The following is a 16,534-nucleotide window of genomic DNA, read 5'->3' on the forward strand; positions in this document are numbered from 1 at the left end:
CAAATGACGGACAAGACAATGAAGTCAGTATACAATGATAACAGAATTTTATTTCAAGACAGTGACATTTTTTTATTAACTTTGTCTCCTCAGAACGATCCTTTGTTCGAGAAATGTTAATGATAAAATATAATATGCCATCACTCATCCCTTGTCCATGCAATGAACTTTATATCTAAACAATTTCATTGACAAAAAGATCCCTGAGTTATGCAATGAACTCTTACTGTGCAATAAAGTTACTTTTTGAAGAAATCGTTTCATTGACTCAGTTAATATTATTCAACCTTAAGTATATAATATTGACAATATCAATAAAGACAAACAAAAAGAGAAAATTATTCGACTGTTATTGACAATTTTTTTGCTATTTTTTATGTTTTTTCAAAATTAATTTTTAGAGTTAATTTAAAAAAAAAATCCTGTAAAACCCAAAATTTATGTAATTCGTAAACGTGAAATTGCTTGTGCTTGAGTAACTGCATCCGTGAAAAAGCAAGATGAATGTGAAAAAAGCAAAGTTAATAACAAGTGAAAAATTCAACAGACAAAGCTAATGATAAGTGTCATCCACAGCAGCGAGAGCAAAACCATATACGTTTTCCATTTTTACATAAAAATACAAAAAGGGATTTAGTATGCAAAAAGAGTGCATTATTATCATATCAAGTGTTTGTAACAGAATAACGTGTGCATTATGGTAAAAATTATAAACTCGTCTTTATAGAGAATTTTCCATTTTTTACCGCATATCTAACGAAAGATCTAAAAAAATGTAATAATTTATGTAAGGCCGCTCCAAATTTTTTTAAACTCAAAGTAAAAAAATTTCTAAAAGCAAAATCCAATGGGGCATAAAAAAAAAAAAGTTAAAAATTACAAAAATTCAAATTTTTTGATTTATAATTTTTTTAAAAATTTTATTTTTTAAAATTTTTTCAGACAATTTTTAAAAATCAAAAAACAAATTCATAATTTTTTAAAAAAAATTTTCAATTTTTAAGCTTCAATTTTTGTATCAAAAAAATTTTGAAATTTTTTAAAAAAATTTTCTTACAAAATAAAAAAATTAAAAATTTTTTTTCAAAAAAACTTTATTTTTGAAAAAAAATTTTTTGACAGTTATTTTTTTTAACGATTTTTTTTTTTGAAATTTAGGAAAATTGAAAATTTTAAGTTAAAAATGAAAAATAAAAAAATTTAAAAAAAAAAAAATTTTGTCGAAAAAAAAAATTTTTTTTCAAAAAATTCAGTAATTTTTGCTCCAAAATATTTTAATGAAAATCCAAAAAAAAATTTTAAAATCAAAAATTTAAAAATTTTTTGGTCTTTTTTTTTTCAAGGAATGAAAAAATGAAAATATTTTCAAAAAAATTATTTTTAAAAATTTTTTGACAGTTATTTTTATTAAATTTTTTTGTTTAAATTTTTATCTTTAAATACTCTGAGATCAATTTTAAATTATTAAATTTCAAAATAAAAAACTTTAAAAAAAACAAAATTGGTTAACATTTTGTCATTTTGATGAAAAAATTTCAAAATTTTTTTTTCAAAAATTTTTTGAAAAAAATGTTTTGGGACAAAAACATCGGAAAAAATTTTTATTAACGTCAAATAAAAAGTTATTTTTTATCAAAATATTATCAAGCTTTAAAAACATATTTTGTTGAGTAAAATCTCTTTTAAAAATTTTAATTTTAAAAATTTTACTTAAAATCTTATGTTTAAATCCTTACTTTATTATTCTGACAAAAAAAAAAATATGAACTCAAATATTGATCATTACAGTTAATGTCTTAATCATGGCGTGAAATGAATTAGTTTCGTCTCACCCTTTTTATAATTTCAGTAGTTGAAATGTAAAAAAAAAGAACCAAACAATCATCTAATAATGCTTATTACACCCTTTTTGCCACTGTACACTTTCCCCTTTCTCTTCATCCTGTACCAAAAGTATCATATTATTCATCCACATGTTGATTTTTTTTTACATTTTTCATAATCTTAAATGGTATGAAGCAGTTGCATTCGTTCTAAACGCGTGCCATGGATTTTTTTTTAAAAAGAAGAGAGATAGTTGAATAACTCCTGATAGTAAATTAAAGAGTGTGATTTGCATACCATCAGCGACAAAAACACAACAATAACAAAGTTGTTCGAAGAGAGAAAGAACCGAGAGGGTATGATAAATTACAATGGAAAAAAATACAACACATTTTCAAGTGGCATAATGCAAAAGAACAATGTGCGCAAAATGGTAATAAATTGGATAAAGTTCACAACTGTTAATCTAAACTATCATTTTTTTTTGGTTGACGCAGTTTCGACTCAAATTACATACCATGACCAAGAAAAAAAGATTCAAGAATGAAATCAAAATAACTATTAACCATATGTATAATTAATTTAGAAAAAAAAAACAAGTTTCAGCGAAGAATACGCAAAATTATAACATCTGAGTCATTCACCTTGCGATACGCTATAGATTTTGAATGTGAAACCTGATTTTTTTTAAAAATCATATGTTTACAAAAACAAGCACACGTTGACCAAAAAAACCAGATATATCTATTTTAATAAATATAATAAAAACAAAATAAGAAACAGTCGTCTGTAAACTGTCTTTGGAGTAACAGCGAATAACAGTTTTTTGCAAATATATTTAAAACCTGATCTAAATAATTTCAAGGACTTTCCGGGATCATGAATATTGAAGATAGAAAGAAACAGAGCTCGACAAAACTAACGGTCGGCTTAACTGTTGTAAAATATTGCGGAAAAGCGTATTTGCCATTTCTTCAGCGACGCTATCGACATCGGAAAAACTTACCTTCAGTCGAAAATCCATTGTTGTTGTTGTCAGCAACTGATTTGGCAAATGCGATTAGAAGCAGGGAAATTTCATCGGTAGTTGTCGTTCAAGCGTACATCGATCGAATACGAGCTGTAAATCCAATACTGAATGCCGTAATTGAGGATAGGTTTGATGCGGCACTCGATGATGCGCTAAAAGCCGACAAATTGTGCAACGAATTATCTGTTGATGAATTACGAGAGAAATATCCCTTACTTGGAGTGCCATTTACTGTCAAAGAATCTGTCGGCGTCGAAGGAATGTCACAACATGTAGGCGTTGTAGCTCGCAAAGGCATGAAATGTGAAAAAGAAGGTCCCTTAATGCGGAATTTGAGACAAGCAGGCGCTATTCCGTTGTGTGTGACAAATATACCCGAATGGTGTTGCAATTGGGAGACTCATAACGTGATACAAGGAAGAACTTTTAATCCGTACAATACTTCTTACACTCCCGGCGGAAGTTCAGGAGGAGAAGCTGCTTTGTTGGGAGCTGCTGCGTCGTTATTTGGCGTTGGAACTGATTTTATGGGATCAATTCGACTTCCTGCGATGTTTTGTGGCGTCTTTGGGCATCGTCCTACAAGACCTTTGGTTAGTTTAGAAAAATCTGTTCCTGATTGGCCTGATCCAACTATTCAAAAAATCATGGCAACAGGCCCAATGTGTCGTTACGCAAAAGATTTGCCATTGCTGCTGAAAATAATGATTGGAGAAAATGTTGAATTAGCTAAACTTGACGAGGTAGTTGACTTAAAAAGTGTTAAAATATTAATGCCAACTACTTTCGCAAATAGCATAGAAGATACTCCCGTTGATAAGGAAATCGTTGAAAAACTTAATCTCGCAGCGGAGGAATTGAAAAAGCTCGGATGTAAAGTTGAACGAATCGAAATCGATTATAATGGATTATTTGAACGTCTTCTATCGAAATATTTGAGTGCTGATTTGAAGGAAGTTATCGATAACATGACTGACATTCCAAAGAGAGATGGATGTAACCTTCCATTCTTACGAGAATATCTCAAATGGGGAATGGGAAAATCTACTCATAATATTTACGCTATTCACGCGCAACTTCTTATAAGATTCAATCGGTATTATCCAACGCATCAGAATGTACCATTAATTGACGCATTTGAGAAGCAAATGAAGGTATGTAAATTTTTTCTCGATAAGGCCGCTCCAAATTTTTTTTGAACTTTTTGTCCCATGCCCCATTTCAAAAGTCGAAAATCCAATGGGGCAAAATAAAAAAAAAAAGTTAAAAATTTCATCAAAATTGATCGTTTTTTGGTCTTTTTTCATATTTTTTCAAGGAATTTCCCAAAATTTTTTTAAAAAATTCCAATTTTTAAGAATTTTTGTATTCAAAATCGTATTTTGACATGAATTTTCTTCTTCAAAATTTTTTTTGAAAAAAATTATTTTTCAAAATTTTTTGACAGTTATTTTTACGAAATTTTTTTGTTTTAATTTTAACTTGAAATACTTTGAGATAAATTTTAAATTATCAAATCTCAATGAAAATTCCATAAAATCAACTAAAATATTGATTTATCACAAAAAACTGTTAATTTTGTCATTTTGTATGAAAAAGTATTTCAAATTTTTTTTTATTTTATCCTCCCCCCATTTTGAAAAAAAGATTTTGGGACAAAAAGTTTGAAATAAATTTGGAGCGGCCTAAATAACTTCTCTTTTCATTAAAAATCATTAATTTTTCAGAATATCTTACAAAACGACAGTGTGTTACTTTTCCCAACTTTTCCAACAGCAGCTTTCAAACATCATGGATTCGTTAAATCAATTCCGGCAATGGTTTACATCCTCCTCGCATCGGTTTTCAATCTTCCAGCAACATCTATTCCAATGGGATTAAATAAAGAACAAATGCCAATAGGAATTCAAGTTATTGGAGGTCCATTCCAAGACAGACTTTGTCTTTCTGTTGCTCAATTTTTGGAAACTAAATTTGGAGGATGGGTCCCTCCGCCGTCAGAATAATCATTTTAATACAAAAGCATCACATTTGAGTGCACTGAAACGTGCAACGTGTGCTATTTCATTTATTAGATAAGTAAATATCGAAATATATCAAAAAATAAATCAAGCATATTATCAATTATTTATTGGAATTGGACTTTTTGTGCAAAAATCGACGCAAATTCAAAGGGGACTTTTAATAAACTTACCAATTTGCCATGAATATGAAGCAATGAGGCGTTAACAGGAATGTGAGTGAAAAGTTGTTTGTTTGCTTCCTCTTTTTATTTATGCGTATGGCAGTCGAACGTCAGTTTTCTGTGCGAATTAAAGAAAAAAAAAGTAAATATAAAACTTACCCCACAAAAAAAATAATTTTTTCTTATATTTATTGATCACGCGCAACTCACTAAAATCAACGTGTTTATGGAATGTAAACGTGAGGAGGGGAATAAAATAATTAGAGGGGTCAAATATATCAGAAAACCTGTCAATTTGTCGGATATGCAATATCCTATTGTCCTCCTGTCATTCCAAACAGAATCTTGATGATGATATGTTCATTATTCGCTTGGATTTGGTGCACAGATGCGTCATTTTTGTGTTGACATTGGATATAATGATACCTTTGAAGAGTGTCAGAAAATGACGAATGACGAAAAGGGGGGATAAAATACCAGATTGCATCTTCGAAGTACATTAAATCAGGAGGATTACAATATTGCATTGTTGGCATGTATCCTTGAACAAACCCCTCATTATTTATTCCTTTTTTCAGCTCCTAAATGGTATCCGCATGTCACAAATATTTACATTGTGAACAGGCAGATTGTGAATGTTTGTATCAAAAACTCACCAATAAATCAACCTACAAACTGGAGAAATGGACAAGAGAATAGGATTTTCATTAATTTCCCATAACGTCATGAAATCACCTTCTTTCTATCCCTCGTTGATTGCCAAACCTATCAATCTTGCACTGCTCATTGAGTTGTTGTTTGAAAATCTTTCGAGCGTTCGTTCATGTATACTACACGAAAACATCATTAAATATTTGTCAAAGTCCATTAATTATTCATCTTGCAAAATACAAGGCAAGACATTTCCATTAAAACCAAGCCAAAATGCATTTTTGAAGACATTAATGTTATATGACTTGATTTTGAATATTACAATTTTTGCCCAAAGTTATCTGAAAATTTATAAAAAAAAAAAATTTTAATATGTAACTCTCATATTTTATATAATTTTCATTTTTTAAGCTTAAGAAACATCATATAGAATTTCAAAATAAAAATACGTATTTTTACGTATTTTTTATTTTTCAATATTTAGGCCGCTCCAAATGAAAACCAAAAATAAAATCCAAAATTTTTGAAAAAAAAATAAAAAAAAATTTTGAAATACTTATTTTCATACAAAATGACAAATTTTTAGCAATTTTTGATCGTTGATCAACATTTTTGTTGTTTTTTAATAATCTTTTTTGAAAATTTCAAATTAAAAATTGATTTAAGATCAATTTAAGTTAAAAATTGAAAAATTAAAATATCATAAAAAATAACTGTCAAAAAAATTTGAAAAAAAAAATTCAGTAATTTTATGAAAAATTTTTTTAGAGAAGAAAATTCAAGTTAAAATATGATTTTCAAAACAAAAATTAAAATAATTGAAAATTTTTTATAATTTTTTTTTGAAAATGTCTTGAAAAATTATGAAAATACAACAAAAAACGATCAATTTTGATAAAATTTTTAACTTTTTTTTTAATTTTGCCCCATTGGATTTTTGACTTTTAAAATGGGGCATCGAACTTTATTTTTGATTTTCGTTTGGAGCGGCCTTAAGCTTGAGAGCGATCAAAAAGACCTTCAAAGAAATTTTCCGTAATTTTTGATGAATTTCAAGCTTAAAAACTAACAAAGACTTTCGAAAAAAAAAATTATGGAATATTTACGATTTTTATATTTTTCAATTTTCAAGCTTGAAAACCATCAAAAAGACATTCAACCAAAATTTCTGTAAATTTTTACGGAAAATTATACATTTTCAACCATCAAATAAACATTAAAAGAAAATTTCTAAAAAAAAAGAAAATGTAAATTGATTTAAACGTTTATCTCACCATTTTTCTATTTAGAACATGTTTAACAACACTCAAAATCATCAACAAGACAGACAAGGCAAAAGTTTGTTGTCTAAGTAAGAAGAATCCCAACTATTCGTCGTTTCCAGTCAGTAAATCTAATAAATATGTATGAGGAACGTTTGCTGATATAAAGCCTTTAGCTACATACGTGACAATCTACACGGCGCAGAACCACATCCACTCGCTTGTACAATGACCCAAATGTGTGTTTAGTCTCTTATTTATTCTAATCCGCATGTTTATGCTCCGATTTTTTTCTGCGCTCCATTCAGAGGACACCAAGATTCAGATTCAGCGTTTTTTCTAATACGAGAGAGATGAAAAAATAGACAGAAAAAAACGGTGTAATAAAATGTGAGTTTATTTTGTTTTATCGTGTAATAAATTTCATGTCCAAGAACACACAAACACTCACATGTGTGCCTCTCGAATAAAAATGGGGCAAATGCTACAGACATACATATAACTCTTCCTATTACAAAATTGCTACCAATTGTTTTATTTTACAAGCAACGTAAAATAATAACAGAAAGCGACGTAACCACTTCAGTTTTTTTTTATTTATTACACGAAAATTTGTATTTTATTTACTTACTGTTTCTTGCCAACACTGCTCTCGTGTCTTTGGGATACTTTCCTTATTATTACAAATTTAAGTATTATTCCTGTTTTATTTTCTTTTTCTCTCCTTTTTATTTCACACACCATTATTTTGTCACATATTCCAGTTTTATAAGGTACATAAAGAGGAAAAACAGGTGCCATTTTCCATATAAAAAATTTGTTACCCGCGGCAATTTCATCTCGTTGTTTATGCTTTCGACGAATTTCGTACGAGAAAATTGCTCACAGTAAATTTGTCGTCAATTTGATAAGTAACTGTTAAGGAATATATGTATTCAAATCAAAAACATTTCGACCTGACCATTCCCAAAATATTTATTTTTGTTATCTCGAGTTTTTTGTTCCTCTTACTTTTTGCAGCAGGAAGCAGTAAGAAATGTCACACACTTTTTTGACTGTCCAAGTTATGAACGTGATCGCACGTATCAGCACATTTGTCATCTAATTTATTTTCCATTTATAGAAGAGCGTTGTAGGAGCAGCGAAATTTCATTTACAAAAAACGGGTTGATGAGAAATCTGAAAAAAATGAAGACTAAAGTGTATTTTTTATTTTAAAAAAATAAAAAAAAATTCAACTTTTCCCGAAAAGTAACAAAAACGCAAAATTTTCCAAACTACATTTATTAAACTGTACAAAGATAAAACATGTAATACAGTTCCGTTTCTTTCTAACATGTTTTATGTAAGTTAAATTACTGCCATTTCACACAAATTTTTACATTGTACGTGTCACATGTTTGTTACATTAATTTTATTTGCTCTTAAAAAAAAAGTTATCTGCTCTATATATTTTTAGAATTCAATAAGAGACTCGTTGAAGTGAGTTACGATCCTCTAATAGGATATAATATTGATTAAGATTGAATACGCTGCCTTTTAAGATTACGACTTTCTTTGCCTTTCATTTCAGAAACAAAAGGCAATCTGATTCAAGCTGAGGAAAATGTCACTTTTTAAATCTCACGATAAAAAGATTGCAATTAAACTTCGTCCTGAAAACCATTAATCTTATTCTTTTGTCACATACACGAAAGTAACATAAGATTTTTGCCTTTTTTAATTTTTCATGAGCGAAATTGAAGAAAAAAGTTAAAAAAGACTTCTTTATGTGTTTTGCGGGATAACATCTAAATTTATTTATTTTATAAAATAAAAATTTAAAAAAAATTATCTCCTCGTCAAACATGGGAAGGCAAGAAACTTGTCTTGAGCGATATTTTTCATCAAAAAAAAATCTTATGAAAATCTTAATTTTTTTTTTTTGAAAATTTGGAAAAAAAAATCAAACGCCTTCTCATGAAACTTATCCTGAACAAGTTTTTTTAAAAAAAAAAAAAAAAAAAAAAAATTTTTTTTGAAAATTTGGAAAAAAAAAATTTTTCTTCGTCAAACGCCTTCCCATGAAACTTGTCCTGAACAAGTTTTTTAATCAAAAAAAAAAAAAATTTTTTTTGAAAATTTGGAAAAAAAAAAAAAAAAAAAAAAAAAAATTTTTTTTTTTTGAAAAAAAAAAAAAAAATTTTTTCTAAAAAAAAAATTTATTCGTCAAACGCCTTCCCATGAAACTTGTCCTGAACAAGTTTTTTAATCAAAAAAAAAAAAAATTTTTTTTTTGAAAATTTGGAAAAAAAAATTTTTCTCTTCGTCAAACGCCTTCCCATGAAACTTGTCCTGAACAAGTTTTTACATCAAAAAAATTTTTTGAAAAATTTGGAAAAAAAAATTTTTTTCTCTTCGTCAAACGCCTTCCCATGAAACTTGTCCTGAACAAGTTTTTTAATCAAAAAAAAAAAAAATTTTTGAAAAATTTGTAAAAAAAAAATTTTTTCTCTTCGTCAAACGCCTTCCCATGAAACTTGTCCTGAACAAGTTTTTTAATCAAAAAAAAAAAAAAAAATTCAAAATTTGGAAAAAAATCTTATCTCCTCGCCTTCCCATGAATTTTTTTTTTTTTTATTATTGCTTACGCTTTGCAACCATTATTTTAATAAATATTTCGCTACCCCCGTCAGTGAATTACTTCCAGTTGCATTAACATAAGTTCAAATAAATAACTATTCATTGCTTTGAATATATATTGAAAACTGTTTCGTTTCGAACCTTTGAAGATATTGCGAAAACAACAAAATTTTCGAGTGCACACACACGAACAATAGAGAAGTTCGTCTTCTTAGCTCATTCGTTTTTTTGTTGCGAAAGCTTTGTTGTTATTATTATTTATTCTATTCTTTAATCCCGTTCTTATGTGGTTCTCTAATCCTTAATAATGTGCCTTTTTCTACTTAATCTTTGTGAATACAAACAAAAGTACGACGACGACGACGACGTATGAGGCAAAAAGTATTTATTTTGGGTTGTGTAATAAAATAAAATGAGATTTAGCTTAGAAAAGGAATTCGTTTTCGTCTTTCACAACATTCCCTAATATATATTGGAACGAAATGAAGGAATTCTAAACACACCGAAGACGAAAAGGAAAATATGACAAAATATTACCCAGACAACAATAGTACCTTGGATTTGTTTGTTTACTTACAAAATTCTAATCTGTGTTAATGTTCCATTTTCGAGCCTTCTCGTGACGCATAAATTATTAGTTTATGACCCAAAATCACATTATTCTGCTATTTAATCTCTATTCAATGAATGTATTATTCTTGCATCTTCTTGAGTCGGCTTCTGTTCGGGTTTTCTTTTATCATTACCTGTAAATACGTTAAAGAGAATGCAATGAGACCGACCACATGTTGATGTTAATTTAAGTCATCGAGATAATGACACGTATCTTTAGGTAGGTGTTTTGAATGATTTAACCTCTTATCTTTCTTTCGGATGATATGAGAGTTTAGATCAAGTTTATGATAATATTTAATAATAAAATGGATTAAAGACATTTATGATGGTCTTACGATTGTTTATGATCTTTAAATAAGAATCAAGTAGGCTGATTAATCTGTCATTTTAATGCTGATACTTTAAATTTAATAAGAAAATTTTGTTCAAAATGACAAATGAAGAGAGCTTTAATGGACAACTTCTAAATTCTGTGTGGCAAGTGTGTGAAAAAGTCAGAAAAGTACTTGAGAAAGAAGGTTTTGCCTTGAGTTATTTATTTCGGAATTATGATCCAAGAGGAACAGGACTTGTTGAAGGTAAAATATATTTTTTTTATTATATATTTTTAATAATTTTTTTTTAGAAAGTCAATTTTTTACTGTATTGATGAAAAATTTGCGTGGAATTTTGACATTGGATGAATTGGAAATAAAATTATTATCAAATTACTTCAAGTTAAGAAATGGGAAAATTCATTACAAGCAATTTTGTGACGTTATGGAAGGCTTTCCTAATGAAGTTCTTGAAGATGTGTCAAAAAATTGTACAGATCAAAGAGGCTCCGTAGAGAAAAATACCTTATCGAATTTCGAAAATCATCATATTTGTTTGTTACTCACCAAAATTGCTCATAGTGTTCGTCTCAGAGAAGTTGCATTAAAACCATATTTTGAAGATTACGAAGTAATAGCCAAAAATAACGGAACAGTTACATTTTCTCATCTCTACCGTCTCTTACATTTCCTCGGAATAGAACTAAGCAACAAAGATTTTCAAATATTGGTTAAAAAATACATACAAGACTCGTATACTATCAATTATGAAAATTTTGTCAAAGATATCGAGACTTACGTTTGTTTCTTTGATCGAAATCGACCTTCATCGTACGAACAAGATGTAGCTCAAAATTATCCGGGAAAATTTATTGAAGTAAAAATACCTTCCATCAACAGATCAGAAGTTGAAACTGGAAATTGGATTTTTGGAAGACCATCGACATGCCATCCATCTGTTACGAGTCATTTTTATCGGAGAAACAGAGCATTTATTGACTTAAATACCATTTTTGAGTCGATTCAAAAACACATTGTAAGCAATAAAATTAATATGGTAGAATATTTTCGTCAATTCGACTCGTTTCTTCATGGATGTGTCACAAAATCTCAATTTAAACGAGTTTTAGAAGCGATTGGTATATCAGGTCTGAATCGAATTTATTGGTCAGAAGAAGAAATAGAACGTCTTTGTGAAGTCTTTGCTAAAGAAGAAAATCCTGAATTAGTGAATTGGAAGTTGTTCAAGAACGAGATCGAGTGTGGATATTCTAAAGGAAATTGTAGTTTACCGCCTTTGAAAGAAATTACACAGGAGGATATCGTAAACGAAATTAAATGTCAAAATATTGAATCAAAAATTCAAAAAAATTTGAACGAAAGAAGTTTTTCTCTTGAACCTTTTTTCAAAGATTTTGATCGGTAAGTTTTAAGTTTGTATGTTTAAATAATATCTCAAAAAATTTTTACCGCATTTCGAAGAAAAAATGCGGTATTAAACTCGACTTGTCGTGTGTGTGTGTTCCGGTGTGTCCCAAAATTTTTGTAAGTAATTCTTAGTTATTTGAGTACCCTAAGGGTCTCTGGGCATAAAAAATGAAATTGAAAAAAAAATCCTTTGACATGGTTTTGATTTGAAAACTAAATCAAGAGCAAAAAAACTGTGTCAAAGCTATTTTTGTCAAATCTTGCTCCAAATGGATAGAAATTTGTCAGAGGGCTCTAATTTATCATTTTTAATCATTTTATAACTCAAAACTGCCAAAAAATTGAAACTGAAAAAAAATTTTTTCTTTGACATAGTTTTGTCTTAAAAACTAAATCAAGAGCAAAAAAAACTGTGTCAAAGCTATTTTTGTCAAATCTTGCTCCAAATGGATAGAAATTTGTCAGAGGGCTCTAATTTATCATTTTTAATCATTTTATAACTCAAAACTGCCAAAAAATTGAAACTGAAAAAAATTTTTTTCTTTGACATAGTTTTGTCTTAAAAACTAAATCAAGAGCAAAAAAAAACTGTGTCAAAAACTGTGTCAAAGCTATTTTTGTCAAATCTTGCTCCAAATGGATAGAAATTTGTCAGAGGGCTCTAATTTATCATTTATAATCATTTTATAACTCAAAACTGCCAAAAAATTGAAACTGAAAAAAAATTTTTTTCTTTGACATAGTTTTGTCTTAAAAACTAAATCAAGAGCAAAAAAACTGTGTCAAAAACTGTGTCAAAGCTATTTTTGTCAAATCTTGCTCCAAATGGATAGAAATTTGTCAGAGGGTTCTAATTTATCATTTTTAATCATTTTATAACTCAAAACTGCCAAAAAATTGAAACTGAAAAAAAATTTTTTCTTTGACATAGTTTTGTCTTAAAAACTAAATCAAGAGCAAAAAAACTGTGTCAAAAACTGTGTCAAAGCTATTTTTGTCGAATCTTGCTCCAAATGGATATAAATTTGTCAGAGGGTTCTAATTTATCATTTTTAATCATTTTATAACTCAAAACTGCCAAAAAATTGAAACTGAAAAAAAATTTTTTCTTTGACATAGTTTTGTCTTAAAAACTAAATCAAGAGCAAAAAAAAACTGTGTCAAAGCTATTTTTGTCAAATCTTGCTCCAAATGGATAGAAATTTGTCAGAGGGCTCTAATTTATCATTTTTAATCATTTTATAACTCAAAACTGCCAAAAAATTGAAACTGAAAAAAAATTTTTTCTTTGACATAGTTTTGTCTTAAAAACTAAATCAAGAGCAAAAAAACTGTGTCAAAAACTGTGTCAAAGCTATTTTTGTCAAATCTTGCTCCAAATGGATAGAAATTTGTCAGAGGGCTCTAATTTATCATTTTTAATCATTTTATAACTCAAAACTGCCAAAAAATTGAAAGGGTTCTAATTTATCATTTTTAATCATTTTATAACTCAAAACTGCCAAAAAATTGAAACTGAAAAAAAAAATTTTTCTTTGACATAGTTTTGTCTTAAAAACTAAATCAAATGGATAGAAATTTGTCAGAGCAAAAAATTGAAACTGAAAAAAAATTTTTTCTTTGACATAGTTTTGTCTTAAAAACTAAATCAAGAGCAAAAAAACTGTGTCAAAGCTATTTTTGTCAAATCTTGCTCCAAATGGATAGAAATTTGTCAGAGGGCTCTAATTTATCATTTTTAATCATTTTATAACTCAAAACTGCCAAAAAATTGAAACTGAAAAAAATTTTTTTCTTTGACATAGTTTTGTCTTAAAAACTAAATCAAGAGCAAAAAAACTGTGTCAAAAACTGTGTCAAAGCTATTTTTGTCAAATCTTGCTCCAAATGGATAGAAATTTGTCAGAGGGCTCTAATTTATCATTTTTAATCATTTTATAACTCAAAACTGCCAAAAAATTGAAACTGAAAAAAAATTTTTTCTTTGACATAGTTTTGTCTTAAAAACTAAATCAAGAGCAAAAAAACTGTGTCAAAAACTGTGTCAAAGCTATTTTTGTCAAATCTTGCTCCAAATGGATAGAAATTTGTCAGAGGGCTCTAATTTATCATTTTTAATCATTTTATAACTCAAAACTGCCAAAAAATTGAAACTGAAAAAAATTTTTTTCTTTGACATAGTTTTGTCTTAAAAACTAAATCAAGAGCAAAAAAACTGTGTCAAAAACTGTGTCAAAGCTATTTTTGTCAAATCTTGCTCCAAATGGATAGAAATTTGTCAGAGGGCTCTAATTTATCATTTTTAATCATTTTATAACTCAAAACTGCCAAAAAATTGAAACTGAAAAAAATTTTTTTCTTTGACATAGTTTTGTCTTAAAAACTAAATCAAGAGCAAAAAAACTGTGTCAAAAACTGTGTCAAAGCTATTTTTGTCAAATCTTGCTCCAAATGGATTGAAATTTGTCAGAGGGCTCTAATTTATCATTTTTAATCATTTTATAACTCAAAACTGACAAAAAATTGAAACTGAAAAAAAATTTTTTCTTTGACATAGTTTTGTCTTAAAAACTAAATCAAGAGCAAAAAAACTGTGTCAAAAACTGTGTCAAAGCTATTTTTGTCAAATCTTGCTCCAAATGGATAGAAATTTGTCAGAGGGTTCTAATTTATCATTTTTAATCATTTTATAACTCAAAACTGCCAAAAAATTGAAACTGAAAAAAAATTTTTTCTTTGACATAGTTTTGTCTTAAAAACTAAATCAAGAGCAAAAAAACTGTGTCAAAAACTGTGTCAAAGCTATTTTTGTCAAATCTTGCTCCAAATGGATTGAAATTTGTCAGAGGGCTCTAATTTATCATTTTTAATCATTTTATAACTCAAAACTGCCAAAAAATTGAAACTGAAAAAAAATTTTTTCTTTGACATAGTTTTGTCTTAAAAACTAAATCAAGAGCAAAAAAACTGTGTCAAAAACTGTGTCAAAGCCTTTTTTGTCAAATCTTGCTCCAAATGGATTGAAATTTGTCAGAGGGCTCTAATTTATCATTTTTAATCATTTTATAACTCAAAACTGCCAAAAAATTGAAACTGAAAAAAAATTTTTACTTTGACATAGTTTTGTCTTAAAAACTAAATCAAGGAAAAAACTGTGTCAAAAACTGTGTCAAAGTCATTTTTGTCAAATCTTGCTCCAAATGGATTGAAATTTGTCAGAGGGCTCTAATTTATCATTTTTAATCATTTTATAACTCAAAACTGCTAAAAATTGAAACTGAAAAAAATTCCTTTGACATGGTTTTGTTTTGAAAGTGTATGAAATTGCAAAAGGGTCATGAGGAGTACGAAAATGTGACTTGAGGAGTACGAAATTGTGAAATGAGGAGTACAAAAAAGCGTATATATATAACATCGAAATGCGGTATAGTATGTCGTGCTTTAGACGACTACTTTCTCTATTTTTTTTTTAATTTTAGGCACAATTTGGGTTATGTAACATTAAATCAATTCTATCAAGTACTTTCTCAATTAGGAACTCCTTTAACGGGTGAAGAAATTCAAGCAATCGAACAAAAATATTCCAACTTCAAAGGTTTTCACTATATCGCTTTTCTCAAAAAAATCGAACCTCAAATTGTTATTCGCCCAAAATACGAAGATTTTGTTCAACGAAAAATTTTAGTTAATCGTCGCACTCTTCATGAACCTCCTAAAGATGAACACGACATCGTCGAGATTCTTGCTAACGTTAAATCTCAAGTCGTCAAGAAACGAACCAACATTCTTCAATTCATGTCTGGCTTTGATCCGATCAATCATCAAGTCATTACTTGCTCGGAATTCAAACGTAGCTTGAGAAATGCCGATATTATTTTAACGGATAACGAAATGAATGTTCTTTGTGTGATGTTTAAGGCGCCATTACGAGACGGATATGTTGACTACATTCGATTCTGTGACTTGATTGAAGAGGTTTTTACTCAAAAGAGACTTTTACATAATCCTCTAATTGTTCCGTTGCAACATTTACCGTCAAATGATGGCGTTGACAATAACTTAACAAACGATGAACGAGCTGTTGTCTCCGAAGTGTTGAAAAAACTTTCACGATATCACGATACATTTAGCAATATGTCTGAACTGTTTCAAAATTATGATAAAACCCAATGCGGAGCTGTAACGAAAGAACAATTAACAAAAATATTAATATTAAGAGACATTCGAATGTTATCGCAACACGAAATTGAAATATTGCACAAGTGCTTTAACAAGAAAAATCGATTTTTATATCGAGACTTTTTAAAAGCTCTTAAACTGGTAGCAAATGCACAAATTCAATTGCCATTCTGACGCATTGTCCGAGAGTTTTTCAATTTCTTATCAAAAGGACGATCACCCCTTCTTACATATGCGATACTCAAGACGAAAAAGGGGGTCTGTTAACAACGAGATTATGGAAATATATAAATAGAATCCAAAATCCATGCACTTAAAGCGTGTGATAAATCAAGATTTTCATTATATGATAAAACACTCTTGGTTTTCGTTCGTGCCTCTGTTGATATTGCTCTGTATTGTTTTTGCACAAAAATCTTCAGAC

General features: G+C 28.6%; 3 protein-coding genes across 3 annotated transcripts; all 3 read left to right on the forward strand.

Moving 5' to 3' along the window:
* Window positions 1–2,703: 2,703 nt before the first annotated feature.
* On the forward strand, window positions 2,704–4,860 carry LOC134838541 (fatty-acid amide hydrolase 2-B-like). The gene is made up of 2 exons (XM_063854090.1): window positions 2,704–4,008; window positions 4,582–4,860. The coding sequence occupies exons 1-2, from the start codon at window positions 2,704–2,706 to the stop codon at window positions 4,858–4,860; spliced, it is 1,584 nt and encodes a 527-aa protein (XP_063710160.1).
* Window positions 4,861–10,619: 5,759 nt separating this feature from the next.
* On the forward strand, window positions 10,620–11,929 carry LOC134838551 (uncharacterized). The gene is made up of 2 exons (XM_063854100.1): window positions 10,620–10,767; window positions 10,815–11,929. Exons 1-2 carry the CDS (start codon window positions 10,620–10,622, stop codon window positions 11,927–11,929), a joined length of 1,263 nt encoding a protein of 420 aa, XP_063710170.1.
* Window positions 11,930–15,350: 3,421 nt separating this feature from the next.
* On the forward strand, window positions 15,351–16,284 carry LOC134826891 (uncharacterized). Its single transcript, XM_063839397.1, has 2 exons — window positions 15,351–15,355; window positions 15,411–16,284. The coding sequence occupies exons 1-2, from the start codon at window positions 15,351–15,353 to the stop codon at window positions 16,282–16,284; spliced, it is 879 nt and encodes a 292-aa protein (XP_063695467.1).
* Window positions 16,285–16,534: the final 250 nt, after the last annotated feature.

Source organism: Culicoides brevitarsis, chromosome 1 (genome assembly GCF_036172545.1).
Source record: "Culicoides brevitarsis isolate CSIRO-B50_1 chromosome 1, AGI_CSIRO_Cbre_v1, whole genome shotgun sequence".
Taxonomy (NCBI): Eukaryota; Metazoa; Arthropoda; class Insecta; order Diptera; family Ceratopogonidae; genus Culicoides; species Culicoides brevitarsis.